Source organism: Periophthalmus magnuspinnatus, chromosome 16 (assembly GCF_009829125.3).
Source record: "Periophthalmus magnuspinnatus isolate fPerMag1 chromosome 16, fPerMag1.2.pri, whole genome shotgun sequence".
Classification (NCBI taxonomy): Eukaryota; Metazoa; Chordata; class Actinopteri; order Gobiiformes; family Gobiidae; genus Periophthalmus; species Periophthalmus magnuspinnatus.
The window spans coordinates 4,893,626-4,908,199 of record NC_047141.1 but is presented as its reverse complement, the minus strand read 5'-3'; the positions used below and the strand labels follow the sequence as shown (position 1 = coordinate 4,908,199).

The 14,574-nt window shown below is 39.4% G+C and overlaps 1 protein-coding gene, 1 long non-coding RNA gene and 4 other non-coding genes across 6 annotated transcripts; 3 read left to right on the top strand and 3 right to left on the bottom strand.

Moving 5' to 3' along the window:
- The first annotated feature begins 89 nt into the window (after window positions 1–89).
- Window positions 90–161, top strand: trnag-ccc (transfer RNA glycine (anticodon CCC)). The gene has a single exon. It is a non-coding gene; the product is annotated as a tRNA-Gly (tRNA).
- A 1,209-nt stretch (window positions 162–1,370) lies between these two features.
- LOC117384477 (U6 spliceosomal RNA) lies at window positions 1,371–1,476 on the bottom strand. Its single transcript, XR_004542467.1, has one exon. It is a non-coding gene; the product is annotated as a U6 spliceosomal RNA (small nuclear RNA).
- Window positions 1,477–2,188: 712 nt separating this feature from the next.
- Window positions 2,189–2,261, bottom strand: trnak-uuu (transfer RNA lysine (anticodon UUU)). The gene has a single exon. It is a non-coding gene; the product is annotated as a tRNA-Lys (tRNA).
- A 637-nt stretch (window positions 2,262–2,898) lies between these two features.
- On the top strand, window positions 2,899–2,970 carry trnam-cau (transfer RNA methionine (anticodon CAU)). Its single transcript has one exon. It is a non-coding gene; the product is annotated as a tRNA-Met (tRNA).
- A 4,133-nt stretch (window positions 2,971–7,103) lies between these two features.
- On the top strand, window positions 7,104–14,546 carry LOC117383586 (CD83 antigen-like). The gene is made up of 5 exons (XM_033980786.2): window positions 7,104–7,159; window positions 7,532–7,662; window positions 10,038–10,260; window positions 13,378–13,511; window positions 14,222–14,546. The coding sequence occupies exons 1-5, from the start codon at window positions 7,132–7,134 to the stop codon at window positions 14,381–14,383; spliced, it is 678 nt and encodes a 225-aa protein (XP_033836677.1). The 5' UTR covers window positions 7,104–7,131; the 3' UTR covers window positions 14,384–14,546.
- LOC129456954 (uncharacterized) lies at window positions 7,794–11,444 on the bottom strand. Its single transcript, XR_008649010.1, has 3 exons — window positions 11,396–11,444; window positions 11,250–11,315; window positions 7,794–11,037 (listed from the first exon to the last, which is right to left on the bottom strand). It is a non-coding gene; the product is annotated as an uncharacterized LOC129456954 (long non-coding RNA).
- Window positions 14,547–14,574: the final 28 nt, after the last annotated feature.

Here is a 14,574-nt window from a genome sequence, read left to right as displayed (position 1 = left end):
TCCACAAAAACAAATTTGTCCAGGCTGATTTCCACGTAGAATACAGAGCGTTTTTTTTTTTTTTTCAGACATTTCTGAGCATTGTGAGTGCATTGGTGGTATAGTGGTAAGCATCGCTGCTTCCCAAGCAGTGGACCCGGGTTCGATTCCCTGCCAATGCAATCTTCTCACCACAATGGTAAATGTAGTGTACTGTTTAAGTTTTCATGTAGTAAAAAAAATGCATATATACTTCAATCCAAGTGGATGATTTCTTAAAACAGATCTATGATTAGACATTTTAAGGCTAATTTTGTCTGCTATGTGTACGAATGCCCAGAAATTGAATGCACAAGACTCCTAATTTTATGTTAACAGGTTTGAGTCCCTGTTTACTCAACCAATCAGCAGAGTGTTGCAGTGGAAGCATGCTGGACCCTTAAACCAGAGGGTGATGAATCGAAACCTTCCCCTGCTAATCCTGGCTCTTCAGATGTTGCACAGGAGGTAATTATTATAGAAAGGAGTCTCATCTGGAGTGTCTTTCAGCAGACTTGCAAAGTGTAAAGCGTGTGCTTACCTGGTAGGCGCTCCTTTTCTCGTTGTTCCCCCTTTTGCCCACACGTATTTAATGCAGAAGACGCTGACCTCCTAATTCTATGTTAGTAGATTTTTACTCCCACACAAACACACAAGCTGAAGAGAGCAGAGTGGTGCAGCGGAAGCGTGCTGGGCCCATAACCCAGAGGTCGATGGATCGAAACCATCCTCTGCTAAAGTTGTCTCCTCTGATATGGGACACCAGGCTTTCATCATAGAAGCATTTTGAAAGATAAAATTATATTCCAAATCTAAATTCACTGTGGACCTTGACCATTTAACATTCCCTTTATTTTATGAGACCTTTGTGTAAAGGTGTGAAAGACCTCTCCCCCATCTATAACTCCATCCTCAGACCCAGAACAATGAGAACAATAGCAGGCTTGCTAAGAGCTGAATAGCGTAGTTTCAGCTGAAACTGGAGACAATAGATGTTTACAGTTTCAGTGTAGTTAGCCCCTCCCTTCAGATAGATATAAGGCATTGGCCATCGGCAATCTGACCAGAACTGAAGAAGCGGCTTGGATGAGCAGCGAAACGTCTTCACTCTTACAACGATTTGTCGAGTTGATAGATTTAAATCTCATCTTTTGCAATGTTTAAAAAACATTTTTGAGGCAATGCTCCCTTGCTCACGGTGTGTGGAACCTAACATCCTAGACCAAAGAAATCTATGTGTACAGACGACGATGCGCTGGCCGTGAATATGTCCCCTTTATGCGGCTGCTTTTGCAGCATTCACCAGTCTGTGTTTCACATTCCACCTCTTACTTGATGATGAATTCTTCAAGGAAAATGAGGAACACTTCACGAGTTTGCGTGTCATCCTTGCGCAGGGGCCATGCTAATCTTCTCTGTATCGTTCCAATTTTAGTATATGTGTTAGCGAACTAACACAACTGCAGAGTGTTCCAACAATGTTTAAAAAGCACCTTTGAGGCGCTGCTCCCACACTCACGGTGTATGGAACCTCACATCCTGGACCAAAGAAATCCATGTGTACAGATGACGATACATTGCGTGTGAATATGTCCCACATCTGCGTGTACTGTGTCGAGGTGGCCAAGTGCTTGAGCCCTTGCCGTTGCTCCCCTTCTTACTTATGCAGCGTTGACCGGTCTGGTTTCACATTTAACTTCCTCCTTGCTCTGGCGCTAAGAGCTGAATGGGCTAGTTTCAGCTGAAACTGGAGACAGTTTCAGTGTAGTTAGCCCCTCCCTTCAGATAGATATAAGGCATTGGCCATCGGCAATCTGACCAGAACTGAAGAAGCGGCTTGGATGAGCAGCAAAATGTCTTCACTCTTACAACGCTTTTTTTAGTTGATAGATTTGAACTTCATCTTTTGCTTTTTCCTAAGCTTCAGACCAATTTGTCCATGCAGTTTTCCACGCTTTTGCTCACATAATGTTAAAATCACTTGAATGAGGACTTGTATCCTGGATCCTCACAGTAGAAATCTGGTGTTTGTCCAACTGCCTCCCGTGTGACTGGGGTCTTGCACCTTGGCTGTACAGTATACAAAGTTCTCTTTAAAGCTTAACAACATGCCATGCCAGTAGAGACAGCACTTTCCCTGTCTTTCCTTTTGCTCATATAATGGACAAGCTGCCTGAACAGGGACTTGAACCCTGGACCCTCAGATTAAAAGTCTGATGCTCTACCGACTGAGCTACCCAGGCCCTTAACATGAGAGATTTAATGAAGAATGGATCAAAAAATACACAAGCTTTTTAGGCTAAAAAGTTGCATAGAATCTGGTACCAAAGTCATGCCTGACACCCATCTGACTATGGTCCTGCACAGTGCAGTGAGGTTTGGGAATAAATCTCATATGGTTCACTGTACCTGTGGAGCTATACCAGAAACTCTTTCCTAAGTTTCAAACTCCACTGAAAATAAATTTGTCCAGGATGTTTTTCACGCAGAATACAGAGATTTTGCCCTCAGATTAAAAGTCTGATACTCTACTGACTGAGCTATCCAGGCTCTCAACAAAAGGGATTTGCATTCCATGGGATGAAAAAAAAATGCACAAGCCTTCAGCTGCGCAACTGATTTGGCAATGTCCTAAGCAACTTAGAAACACTGCAGTTCCCTGACCGGGAATCGAACCCTTGTATGTTTCCCATTTTCCACCATGTGTGTTTCCAGTGTCTTTCAGCAGACTTGCAAAGTGTAAAGCGTGTGCTTACCTGGTAGGCGCTCCTTTTCTCGTTGTTCCCCCTTTTGCCCACACGTATTTAATGCAGAAGACGCTGACCTCCTAATTCTATGTTAGTAGATTTTTACTCCCACACAAACACACAAGCTAAAGAGAGCAGAGTGGCGCAGCGGAAGCGTGCTGGGCCCATAACCCAGAGGTCGATGGATCGAAACCATCCTCTGCTAAAGATGTCTCCTCTGATATGGGACACCAGGCTTTCATCATAGAAATGAGAGCCATTTTGAAAGATAAACTTATATTCCAAATCTAAATTCACTGTGGACCTTGACCATTTAACATTCCCTTTATTTTGAGACCTTTGTGTAAAGGTGTGTAAAGGGTTTTTTTTACGCTGCGTCTGACACGTGACCGCTCGTCGTCTGCACGCGTTACGTCTAATGCCGCGAAAATAAGTAAACATTTGATGCGTGTGCAAAAAAGTAGCAATTAATTTAATTATTATATTTGGCAAATTTTATATTCATAAATGTAAATTTTCTTATGCATCCTTGTTTTTTCCTGTTTTAATTAATCAATTAGAATCTTACATATCCACTATTTCCAAAAGCTTAAACAAAAAAGCTATCTTAACACTTGAAAGCTGCATGTCTTTAAACATTTTTGGTAAAATGTCACAGTGGATCCAACTAACTTTCTTTTCTTTTTGTATACCCCCCTGGCATTCTGTGTTCTTATTCTGTTCTGTACTCTACTTTGTTAACTATCAATTTAATTGTATAATACAAATAAATAAATAAATAATTTGATACGCGTGCAGACTGTTACCATCAAGGCAAAATGGCAAAATGCAAAACTAAACGAAAATATGAGGATGAACATGTTTACTTTTTTATTGAACGGAATGGCAAATCACTGTTTAATCTGCAATACTACAATATCACATTTCAAGGCTTCAAATCTTCAGCCTAATTTTAGCCTCTCCAGGCTCATATGGACGAGGAATTCCCCAAAGGTTCTGAACTACGCAAGCACAAACTGAGCACCTTGAAAAGCAGGTAAAAAGACAGTCAAATGTTTCAGCAATTGAACAAGCATGGAGAAACTGTGACACTTGCATCCTATAAAGTGGCGTGGAACATTGCCCGTGCTAAAAAAAACGTACAGCGAACAGTGGCTCAGTTGGTAGAGTGTTTGTCCACTGATCTGAAGGTTGGTGGTTAAAATCTCGCTCTTGACATAAGAACATCATTGGTTGAGCGGTCAGATCCACTGATCCGTAGGTTGGCGGTGCGATTCTAGCTCACACAGATGCATGCTGTCGTTGTGTCCTTGGGCAAGACACTTAACCCTCCTCGCCCTCAGTGTCTGTGTGAATGTGTGAGTGGTTCCTTGTCGTAAAGCGCTTTAAGTGCTTTAAGTGCTTTAAGTGCCTTGAAGCTATAGAAAAATGTGACATTGAGACTGCAGCTGTGAGTCCAACAATGACTGCAGGAGCCAGGAGTGTGACAAGGATGAAGACACCTGGAAAAGAAACAACTTTGTTTATTCTGTTATCTCAACCACTTTCACTAAAACACAGCTCATTATTGGTTTTATTTGAGTTTATTGCAGTAAGTAAGTAAGGTGAAGTGAGGTGAGGTTTACAAAGACAATTAAAATCAATATCCAGACACTAATGATGTGTTCACACCCACGTCAGAGACGTCCAGTTTACATTTTAATAGATACTAAACTAGAGCAGGTTTGATACTGAAATAAAAAATAAAATAAAATAAAAAAATAGGACAAGTTTATTCTTCACCTGAAAGGAAAATGAATGGCAGAATGGTCTTGAGGTGAATAGGTCCTTCAGTTTTTCAAAGGCAGACTTCATTTCATTTATTTATTTATTAGGACAATGTACAATTACATAAATCACAGTGGCAGAGATGCTTGTACCAGATTCTAGCTTTGCAGCTAATTTCCATCTGTAGTTCTCCATGTAGCAGCTTGATCTTCACCTGCACATGTGTGTGTGTGTGTGTGTGTGTGTGTGTGGGGGGGGGGGGGGTGTGTGTGTGTGTGACAGGCACACTTCACCTGCACATGTGTGTGTGTGACAGGGACATTGACCTGCACATGTGAGAGCCAGGGACACTTTACCTGTATGTGTGTGTGTGTGTGTGTGTGTGACAAGGACACTTTACCTGTATGTGTGTGTGTGACAAGGACACTTTACCTGTATGTGTGTGTGTGACAAGGACACTTTACCTGTATGTGTGTGTGTGACAAGGACACTTTACCTGTATGTGTGTGTGTGACAAGGACACTTTACCTGTATGTGTGTGTGACATACTTACTTATGACCATGATCAGGTTGTTGGGGTTGGTTGTGCGTTCGCAGGGCTTACAGTTGTAGTGGACGTGTTCTTCCTCCTTGTTGCTTTTCTGCTCAGATACAGACACATTCTGATATTAGTTTAAACTGCTCAGATGAGTTGAAGCTTTTAACATTTTTACCTCATTATAAAAAATCTTCAGGTCAAAGTCCACACATTCATGCAGAGTTATAGTTTGGTTTCCTCTGATCTCGAAGGGGAACTTGTCGAGGTAGATGGGGTTACTTATAGTGACATAAGACTGTGGGAGAAAAACATCAATTAACACAAGAGTTCATCCTTTTTGACCCAAAACCAAGGCTCCTCCCCCATTAACCGTCTGTAACTGCCAATCCATTTCTCTTCCCATTGTGATGATGCAGATGGTTTAGCATTAGGCCTGTCACGATAATCAATATATCCACTTATCATTCAATATATGAAAACTGGAACAATATATTTAGGGCTCAATATTTATAGTGTGGACATCTTTACCCTATGGGACATCTTTGGTATTTTTTTCTGTATGGTAAGATTTAAGCCGTAAAAGGTTGAAAAAAATCAATTCCATGACTCATTACAGATGCAAACTAAGGACTAATGTGTTTCATTCTGCGTGTTTTGTGTGTGTTTTTTTTTAACAATATTGTAGATTTTGAATAGTTTTTGTGGTTTAAATATGCTCTTGTGTTATTGTGTCAGTGGCATATATTTGTTTCAATATTATCGTTTACATTTACTTCCTCAATATATCAAATTTCAAAACATGTTGCCATGACAGGCCTATTTACCACCAGAGTAATGAATAGTTATGCAAAAGTGGACTGTGATTACTATTACATTACTACTGAAATTAAAAGCAGCATTTTAGTGCCAAAGCAAATAAAACATTTTTGTCTGATTTCATGTCAGGCAATGAGAAAAAAACTACAAAAAACATATGGGTCTTTTTATAAAGTGTATGTAAACTTATGGTTTCAAATGTAGCTCACATCTAAAACTTGAAGCATGTGAGTAAAGCTCCTTTTTTCGACAGTGATTGGGCTGTGTATCCATGGTAAGATAAAATGTTATATTGTCCATAATCACTTTCCACTGCGCCTCACTCTTGTCATAAGGAAAACCATTTCCAAACGACTGAATTACTAACACCTTTCTTTAGAAGAAGTTCTCAGCTACACTCCAAATCTTTTTATTTCAAATTTATATGTAATTTATGCTGATTAACACTGAACTGACAAAAGAATCAGCTCAGAAGCAGAGCAGGCGACACAAGTGAGAGATTTGTGCACAAAAAACATTTAGCATCATATTAACAGTTTATGTTAACATTAATTATTATTATTGTAGTGCAACGTTTAGCTTCAAGTCTACATCATTTTAAAGGGTAAACAAACCCACTTTCTGTTTGAACAATAATAATAATAATAATAATAATAATTATTATATTATAATTATAATTATATAAGAATAATCCATCCAAAAAAAAAAAAAAAATCCATCCAAAAAAAAACGTGGCCTTGTAACTTATTTAGGAGAATGGCGCCCCCTGCTGTGTGTAACAACAAAATACACTTAAACCAATTCACAAGAAGATAAAAAAAAAACGAAAACTAACTGACAATAAATAAAAATAGCAACAGAACAAAATTATTTAATTATACAACAAATAACGATGGGTTGGTTATATATATTTTGTTTTTCTTTTTTTTTTTATTGTATCTCTGTTTACTTCTATAACAAAAAGGTTGAATCTGGGGGTTTTCTTTTGGAGTGTCTTCCTTTGTGGATATGGAAGTTTGCCATTAAAATAATTAGAGGAGTTATATAATTAGCAGCATTGTAATGTGTTTGACTGTGTGTGATAATATGTGTATTTTTTTTACTGGCTGTACGTTTTAAAGTTGTAAAATGTGGCACGTGATTGGCTCATTTGTCCCCGCCCCCAAGTATCGTCTCAAAAGTAGTTTCACTTCTGTTTGTCTTTAGTTTGTGCGATGTCTCCACGTCCTGCTCTTTGGCGGTATCATGATTTTGATTTGGGCGCTTCTTTTGCGTAAGTGCTTTTATCTCCACGTGTGTCGTCCATGTTCGTCATTATGTGCTGATTTCTGTGGCTTTATTTTTCACGGCATCATTTACTTTACAAATATTATACATGTCTACGTTCTTGTACTTCTTTTAACAGCAGATTATGTTTGTTTTTTTCTGTTTTGGAGCATGCATTTACTTTTTACTCGACTGCATGTATTAAAGCGTGTGTTTTTATCTGCAGCAGTTTAAGTTTGCAGAAAATTTGGTTCAAAAACAGTTTGGATATTGTGCTCTTTATTTACTTTTGACTTTGTTATTTTATTGCTTTACGTAACATGCATTTATAAGCGAGAGCAGGTCAGATCATGTTATATGTGCATCTCTATCTTTACAGCATTGGCTTGTGTGTCTGCAGTTGGAGACAAACTTCATGAATATGAAGTTAGTCCAGGTCAGAATATAACTCTGCCTTGCACAGCAAACCAGAAGACAGGACTGCAGTACTGGGCATGCCGCTGGTATAAGGTATAATTTCTATTAAACTTTATTTTCACAATTTTAGTTTTTTAAAACCGAAAGGTGAAGTTGAAACGGGAAGAAACAGGAGAAGTTATTTTTAATTTTTTTTTTATTTTTTTTTTTAATTTATTTATTTTAATTAGGACAGTGCATATTAATCAACATGTCAACAAACAGCATCAATGTAAATATGCCGGAATTAGCACAATAGCTACTTTACACCCGTTGTCCTAAGGCAGGTCAAAAACAGGAAATTTAAAGAAACACAGACAAACCAAAAGTGCACATAGACATGACAACAAGTGAACCACAATAGACCATATTCCGAGTTTAAGATGTCCCAGGAAAAAAAAAAAAAATAATAATAAAATCTACATGTGTGAGCATGTTTGATTATTTTTCAACCAGTGTTTCAGAGTGTTCTTGAAGGTTGAAAAGGAGCCACAGTTCCTGACATGGGCAGGTCATGTGTTCCATGACTGTGATCCTCTGACAGATGTCACCATTATTTTGACCTTGTGATGAACTTCCTGTGAATTTGAAAGTAAACTAAGCTGGTGTAACATTAACCCTGTCTTGCATTATTATGTAGCTCTGTTTAATTTAGAAGTTACTTACTTTATGAATTAATTAAGTTTTTACTTTCACCTTTACAGCACCACATTTGACCAGAATAAGCAGGAAAAAACCCTTTGTATTCTCATTGATCGTTGTCTTCATTTTAATGTGTACTATGATCTGATAGTTGCCTAAGAATGTATTGTTGAACTTGTTTGTTTGCTGTTGGCAGACGTAGCTTGTAATTTAAGAGCTGTGCAGATTAATGCTATGATTTACGAGAAACCTTTCTCCTGTGAACTAGATTTGCAGTACAAGGAAATACAGCTTAAACATTTCCCTCCAAATTCATAAAGCGGTGAAAGGAGCTCAGCTGTGACCGCCCGCCCCCTGGATTCAGATGTAAATTTCCCATTCATTTTACAATCCCAAAAAAACCCTCAAATTATATTAAAGGTATGAGAGCTCAGGACTAATGAGCACAAGAGTCCTGGACGAGTCCTTGTTTTGCAATAGTTAAGCAATGTTAAAATTCTTGGAGGGCATTTCTGTTAATTACATTTTTCTTTTATCTTTATTTATACAAGAATAGCCTAAACAAACATATTTCCACTGTGAGTCTGTGTGACAAGACTCAACTAGCAGTGGTTGTCTCATCTCTTCCCAGTAAGGAGGGTGGGGGTTAGACTCCTGATGTCTCCTCCATCCCTTTGTAAAGCTGTAGTTGCTCTGTAGAACCTTAGATATTTAAAGCAGACCTATTCTGCTAAATTTTCTTTTCAGAGTTTTTAACCATCTTATAGTGGTTTCCCTTCACCATTTACTCACCTGAAGTTGTGTTTTGAGTGATTCGTGCATGTTTGAGCACTCTTTCAAGGTCCCATATTTTGCAAAATTTTCTCTTGTGAACTTTAAGCCATGTTACAGTGGTCATCAAAAACATACTGGAGTTGTGTTGCTTCATTCACACGTTTGAGTAATCCTGGTTTATTAGGCGTTCCAAGTGCTCTGTTCCACATTGTGGTGTCATGAAGAGGTAGTTTTCAAGTTGACGGCTCCTTTTACCTTTTGTTCAATAGCACTGGACAATTCCAGAGCTGTATACACCCAAGGCTCGGTACTTCTTTCTCCAGTTTCTGGAAGATTATCATGATCTTGAAATATTAAAATAAAATGATATTTTATTTTTTGTCACTCAATTCAATTCAATTTATTTTTCACAATGGTCAAAGTTTAGAAAGCACATACATACACACACGTAGCAACATACTCATCTACAATTCTGCGTTTATATGCTACATATGGAAGTGTCTATCGTTCACCTATTCCCAGTTGACCCTGTGAAAAACATGGAACCCCCAAGAACAATAAGTGTCACACTTGCGGAAGCCGCTATACCTGCCATGAACTATGTTAAAAACAAAGGCTTATGCCTCACAGACGACAGCTGACAGTCCTGTGTACAGATACAGCCCTGATCTGCTGATGCTGTGCAGCGCGACACGCTATAGTTGTTTATACAAAGCATAAAGGTAAAAAAAACAATATATACAGTGTCATCTTCATTTTAGATGTTAAAAAGTATTTGCGGCTCCCTGTGTTTTGTTTTCCCCATGGAAACTGGGCCCAACTGGCTCTGTGGGTGTTAGAGGTCGCCCCTGATATAGGATCAGGCTCACAGCAAATCACTTCTGACTAAATTTTTGCCCACCCAAAACTGGCCTTTTACTTAGAGCTGCTCTCTGACATCTCTGAATATCCTTGTATCATTCACAGCATGTGGGTCATTGGATCTGATCACTTTACCAATGCTGTTTGTGCAGGAGACCGGAGTCCCTCGTCTGAGCGGGCTGGTGTCCAAAACACTCCCTGATGGTCAGATGAGGTGGTACGTGGACGCAGACACGCGGGTCTCTCTGGAGGAGGGGACTCTGAACCTGCGGCTGCCCACAGTGACGTGCTCTGACCAGGCAGTGTACCAGTGTTACCTGGCCGCACCTGTGGGGGAACAGAACAGGAAGGGGAGAGTACGCCTCAGTGTAACAGGTAAACCATATAATATTTACATTTATAATATACATCTTTTATAATATGGCAGCCGCTGGGGTCAGACGGAGCAGAGAGGGACTTTATTTTTGACATGACGGCCACAGGGGGATTTTCATGCAACTCTCAACACAGAAGTGGAAAAAATGCTTCAGATTTACTTAATGGGAACAAAACTGGTTGTTTATGTAGCACGCATGTAGCGCATGTGGCTCAGAAAGAGGGTGAATTGATATTTTGGACTTGGATATTGAGTTGAGCGTTGGGCTAAATCAGAAGAGTTAAGTATCGGCTCACTGGGAGGTGGGAGAACAGTGCAAAAACCAGACTGGAATAGATTTACTTTGTGGTTGGTACCATGTATTGCAAGTGAAACATAAAACACACAAAAACACAATATTTACAAAATCTGCAGGATTTCAGTATCAGTCTCAATATTTTACCCTTAGAGTAAGGCAAAAATAAGTGCACTTTCACAGTTTAAGTCACACAATACAACAACAATGCAGCACTATCAGCATATCATCTCCCAAAAATGGGCATACAACAGAACAAAAAAATGAGGTTGCCACTGATATGGGCTTAATTGTCCATAAAATTTCCCCTTTTGTCCATATGTTAAGGTTGTGAATGCGAATGTTTGAGTCTATGGGAGGGACAGGCTGCAACAGCCTCCTACCAGACCGCAAAGGCTGTAGAGTTGAATGTGATGTTCCAGTTCTTGGTAGGGCTCCTAGCTCGCCATCAAATATTGTGCCCAACCCGAGCACACCTGGCCTGTATTAAACAGAATTACCTTTTAGAAAAAACTATCACTTTTAGTATTAGCTGTCTTTAGTTTAGTGTACACAAAATCCATGTAAAATACTGTTGGTATAAATACAATTACAATTTAAATTAACTATGTTGACAGTAATGCACCGCGGTATATTAACAGCCACGTGTGTAATGCTAATGCTTTGTAGCACTTGACAACCAAACAGACTCACCAAATCCCCTTGTTCGCGTCAGAACCCGCGGTCTTTACTCAGCGTCCGTGATAATGGTAGTGGCTCCTGTGAGTTTAAAACACGTAACGGTAGGTTTAGAAGATGGATGGTGGTTGTTATTGCAAAAAATAGCGGCGACACGGTACCTGTGCAGCTGCCCTGTTGCGCTTCCTCCCAGCTCTGACTGGAGAGAAGCGCAGCTGCATTGTATAAGCGCCATTAGCGTGTGATTGGCTGAGGTGGTCACGTGAGGGGGCTGAGATTATACGGGGCGTTTACTGATATACAGGAAATGGGAATTTGCAGTTACTATAGGTAAGTGGGTTTTACACCTGGGTTACATTTATATGAGGTTTCATAAGGGCTCTGTAATATTTGCATGATAAACACATGATAGTGACTCATCATATTTGACTTCTGTAAAGCTGTTTTGACTAGATTAGATTACATGTAACATAAACAGGCTAATTCTGTACTGTGTTTGTAAGAAGTGTACTACAAATATAAATCTTCTATATTTTTTCAAAACATACTCAAGTAAAAATGAACCAATTAAACAAAACGCATACAGAGTATTGAGCCCAAAATGATATGATAATCAATCAAAATCACTTGATTTGTCCCCCAGGGGCAATTTAAACACATTGAGCAGTAAAGTACAATTATAATTGATACTTTGCAGCTGATATGAACATTCTCTGGAGTGCACTGCTCTCTGAGGCTTTATTAGACTTTAATCTGAGCTTTTATTTTAACACAATCTGACCACAAAGAGCTGACTTGGCTGTAACTACAACAGATGAGCTGATGTGTGCTGTTAAACAAGTCCCTCTCAAATAACATTACAGTCATAAGCTAGCTAGCATTAGCCCACGTTTTTTCAGTTTGTTCACTCACTTTTTTAGTTGAAAACCAAACTACCGGTAAGTAGAACACCCACAGTGTGATGTGTGAGCTTTCCATTGACACTCTGCAGTATCATGTCTCAGTGCTGCTCAACAGGTCGAGTCATCAGATCCAGTGTCAGGGCAATTTGAGGCGATGAACACCCCTCAGGACAAAGTTGTTTGGCTCCTATTCATTTTAGATTGTCATTTCATTTTAGGTTGTTTCCCAGAGTTGACAGTTTTTATATATACAGTCTATGATTTAGACAGATTATTCAACATTCATTGGAAAGCAAGTAAATATATAGCTATCCGTTATTGACCAGTGTCTGTTTCACTGTTGGATTCTCTAACTTTCTGTTGGTTAAATCAATGATTCTGTTAAGCCCTTAGAGGCAACTCCTGGGCGTTGGGCTTTACAAAAATTATCTGAATTATTAAAGGATTAAAGGGGAAAACTGCAGCTGCTGTTAACACTGCAAATCCCAAATGAACACACCTGAATCGGGAAGTGGCTCAGTGGCTCAGACTTTAAAACACGCACACGACTAATATGTGACATTGAATCAAAATGTCTAAGAATACTAATAATGTGTAACTCTGATTCAAATTCCGTCCACCAAAGCCAGAACACTCAGCAGTGACCGCCATTCACACGCACACCAGTCCCAGAACGTCCCGGGTCTGCTCTGTTCAAAGGTCTTATATTAAGATATTTTCTCATCTGTTTATAATGTTGTTTCCTCATGACAAACAGACCTGGAGCTTTGTTTCATTCACATGTTTAACACACAAACCCTGCAGACTTCTCTCAAACAAAACATGCCCTGGCCAACCTTGTGATGTGATACAGAAAGTCCATACACCTTCACTAAAACCATTTCGATAATTTTAGCTCTCTGATCTTTAGTGAACAAAAGGTAAAGGGTTAGACAGACTAATAAACCAGGATTACTCAAACGTGCAAATGAAGTAAAACGCAACTCCAGGTAGGTTTTTGAGGAGGTTGTTACATTGTTACATGGCTTAAAGCTCACAAGAGTCAATATTGTGTAGTAACATAGGACCTTTTAACTTACTATTTGGCTCTTCATAGTCCCAGTATTTCACCCAGAAAATAGACAGATCAGAAATGCAGGAAATCAGTTCTGGCTTCATTCACACATGACCCTGTTCAGATAAAATGCAGGTAAATTCCTGGGTTAACCTGCAGGTGTGAATGTGTCCCCCTCCTGTTCCAGGCTGCCCCAGAGAAGAGCCAGCTCCTAGGCCTCCTCTGAACTCCCCAGAGCCGGTGGTCCCTGTGGTCTCTGTGGATCTTTTGGTTCCTGTGTCTGCATGTCTGCTCCTGTTCGTGGTTCTGTGTTCAGCATTGGTCAGTATTTTCCGCCTTTATCCCAGAGACTGTACTGTTGTCATGATGCTCAACGTTAAATGGTTAAACAAGTGTCCGCAAGCTCCGTCCCACATGAGGACAGCGTTCTAACATAACGCAATAGTATGTACTCATAACTGGTCTCTGAAACTACATTTAGTGAACTGAAGTGACTATTTCTGACACACGCACATGTCTCACTCATGCCCGGCTTTTTTTCTATAAAGTTGCCACAGAATTCTTTTAACCGCGACAGCCCTACTGTGAATGCAACAATAATTGTACTGCTGATTTATTCTTGATTGTAAAAACACTGGGCATGATGTCCATATATTTGTTATAAACGTTTAGTTTTCTTCTAATAAGAGACACATACAGTATTGTAAAAAGCTAAATGGCTTATTTTGCAGACATGTTTGGGCAATAGCGCATGTCCTTTGTCAGACGCGTCACTGTGATGTGTCTCTGGGTTTAAGGCTCAGTTTGACATGTCTGACAGATCTATCACACTGACCATGTCTACTGTCACATGGAGATCTCTGGACAAAATCAATTTGTTTATAAATTCATAAATTATTCATTATTCATAATTTGGTATTTTGGCTCAAAATTGAGAATGAAGTCCAAAAAGGAGAACCTCTTGATCTTACAAAACATACATCCACATGTCTCTTAGTCACATGCCTGTGCCATGTTGTATCTGTCCACAGTTTTGCCTGAAGAAAAACCAGTGGAACAACCCAAAGAAGCCCATAGACCACCCTTTGTACCCGGACCTCTCCCCTCGTCCGGAAAAACAAAAATGCATTTTCGTAAACTTCATTTTTCCGCCGTATTCAAAAATCTGCACCTCAGAATTCACCCATGTTTAAATCCACAATGTTTGGAAACAAGAGATTCTCAGTTCTGCGATGTGCACGGTTCCACGCTGGATAGACAAAAAGAATGTATTTATAAAAGACGATTGGTCACAACAACATGCTCTGCAAACATAGCAAACAACGAAGTTAAATTTGTCAACTGGACAAATCTTGTAGGAGTGAAGACATTTCGCTGCTCATCC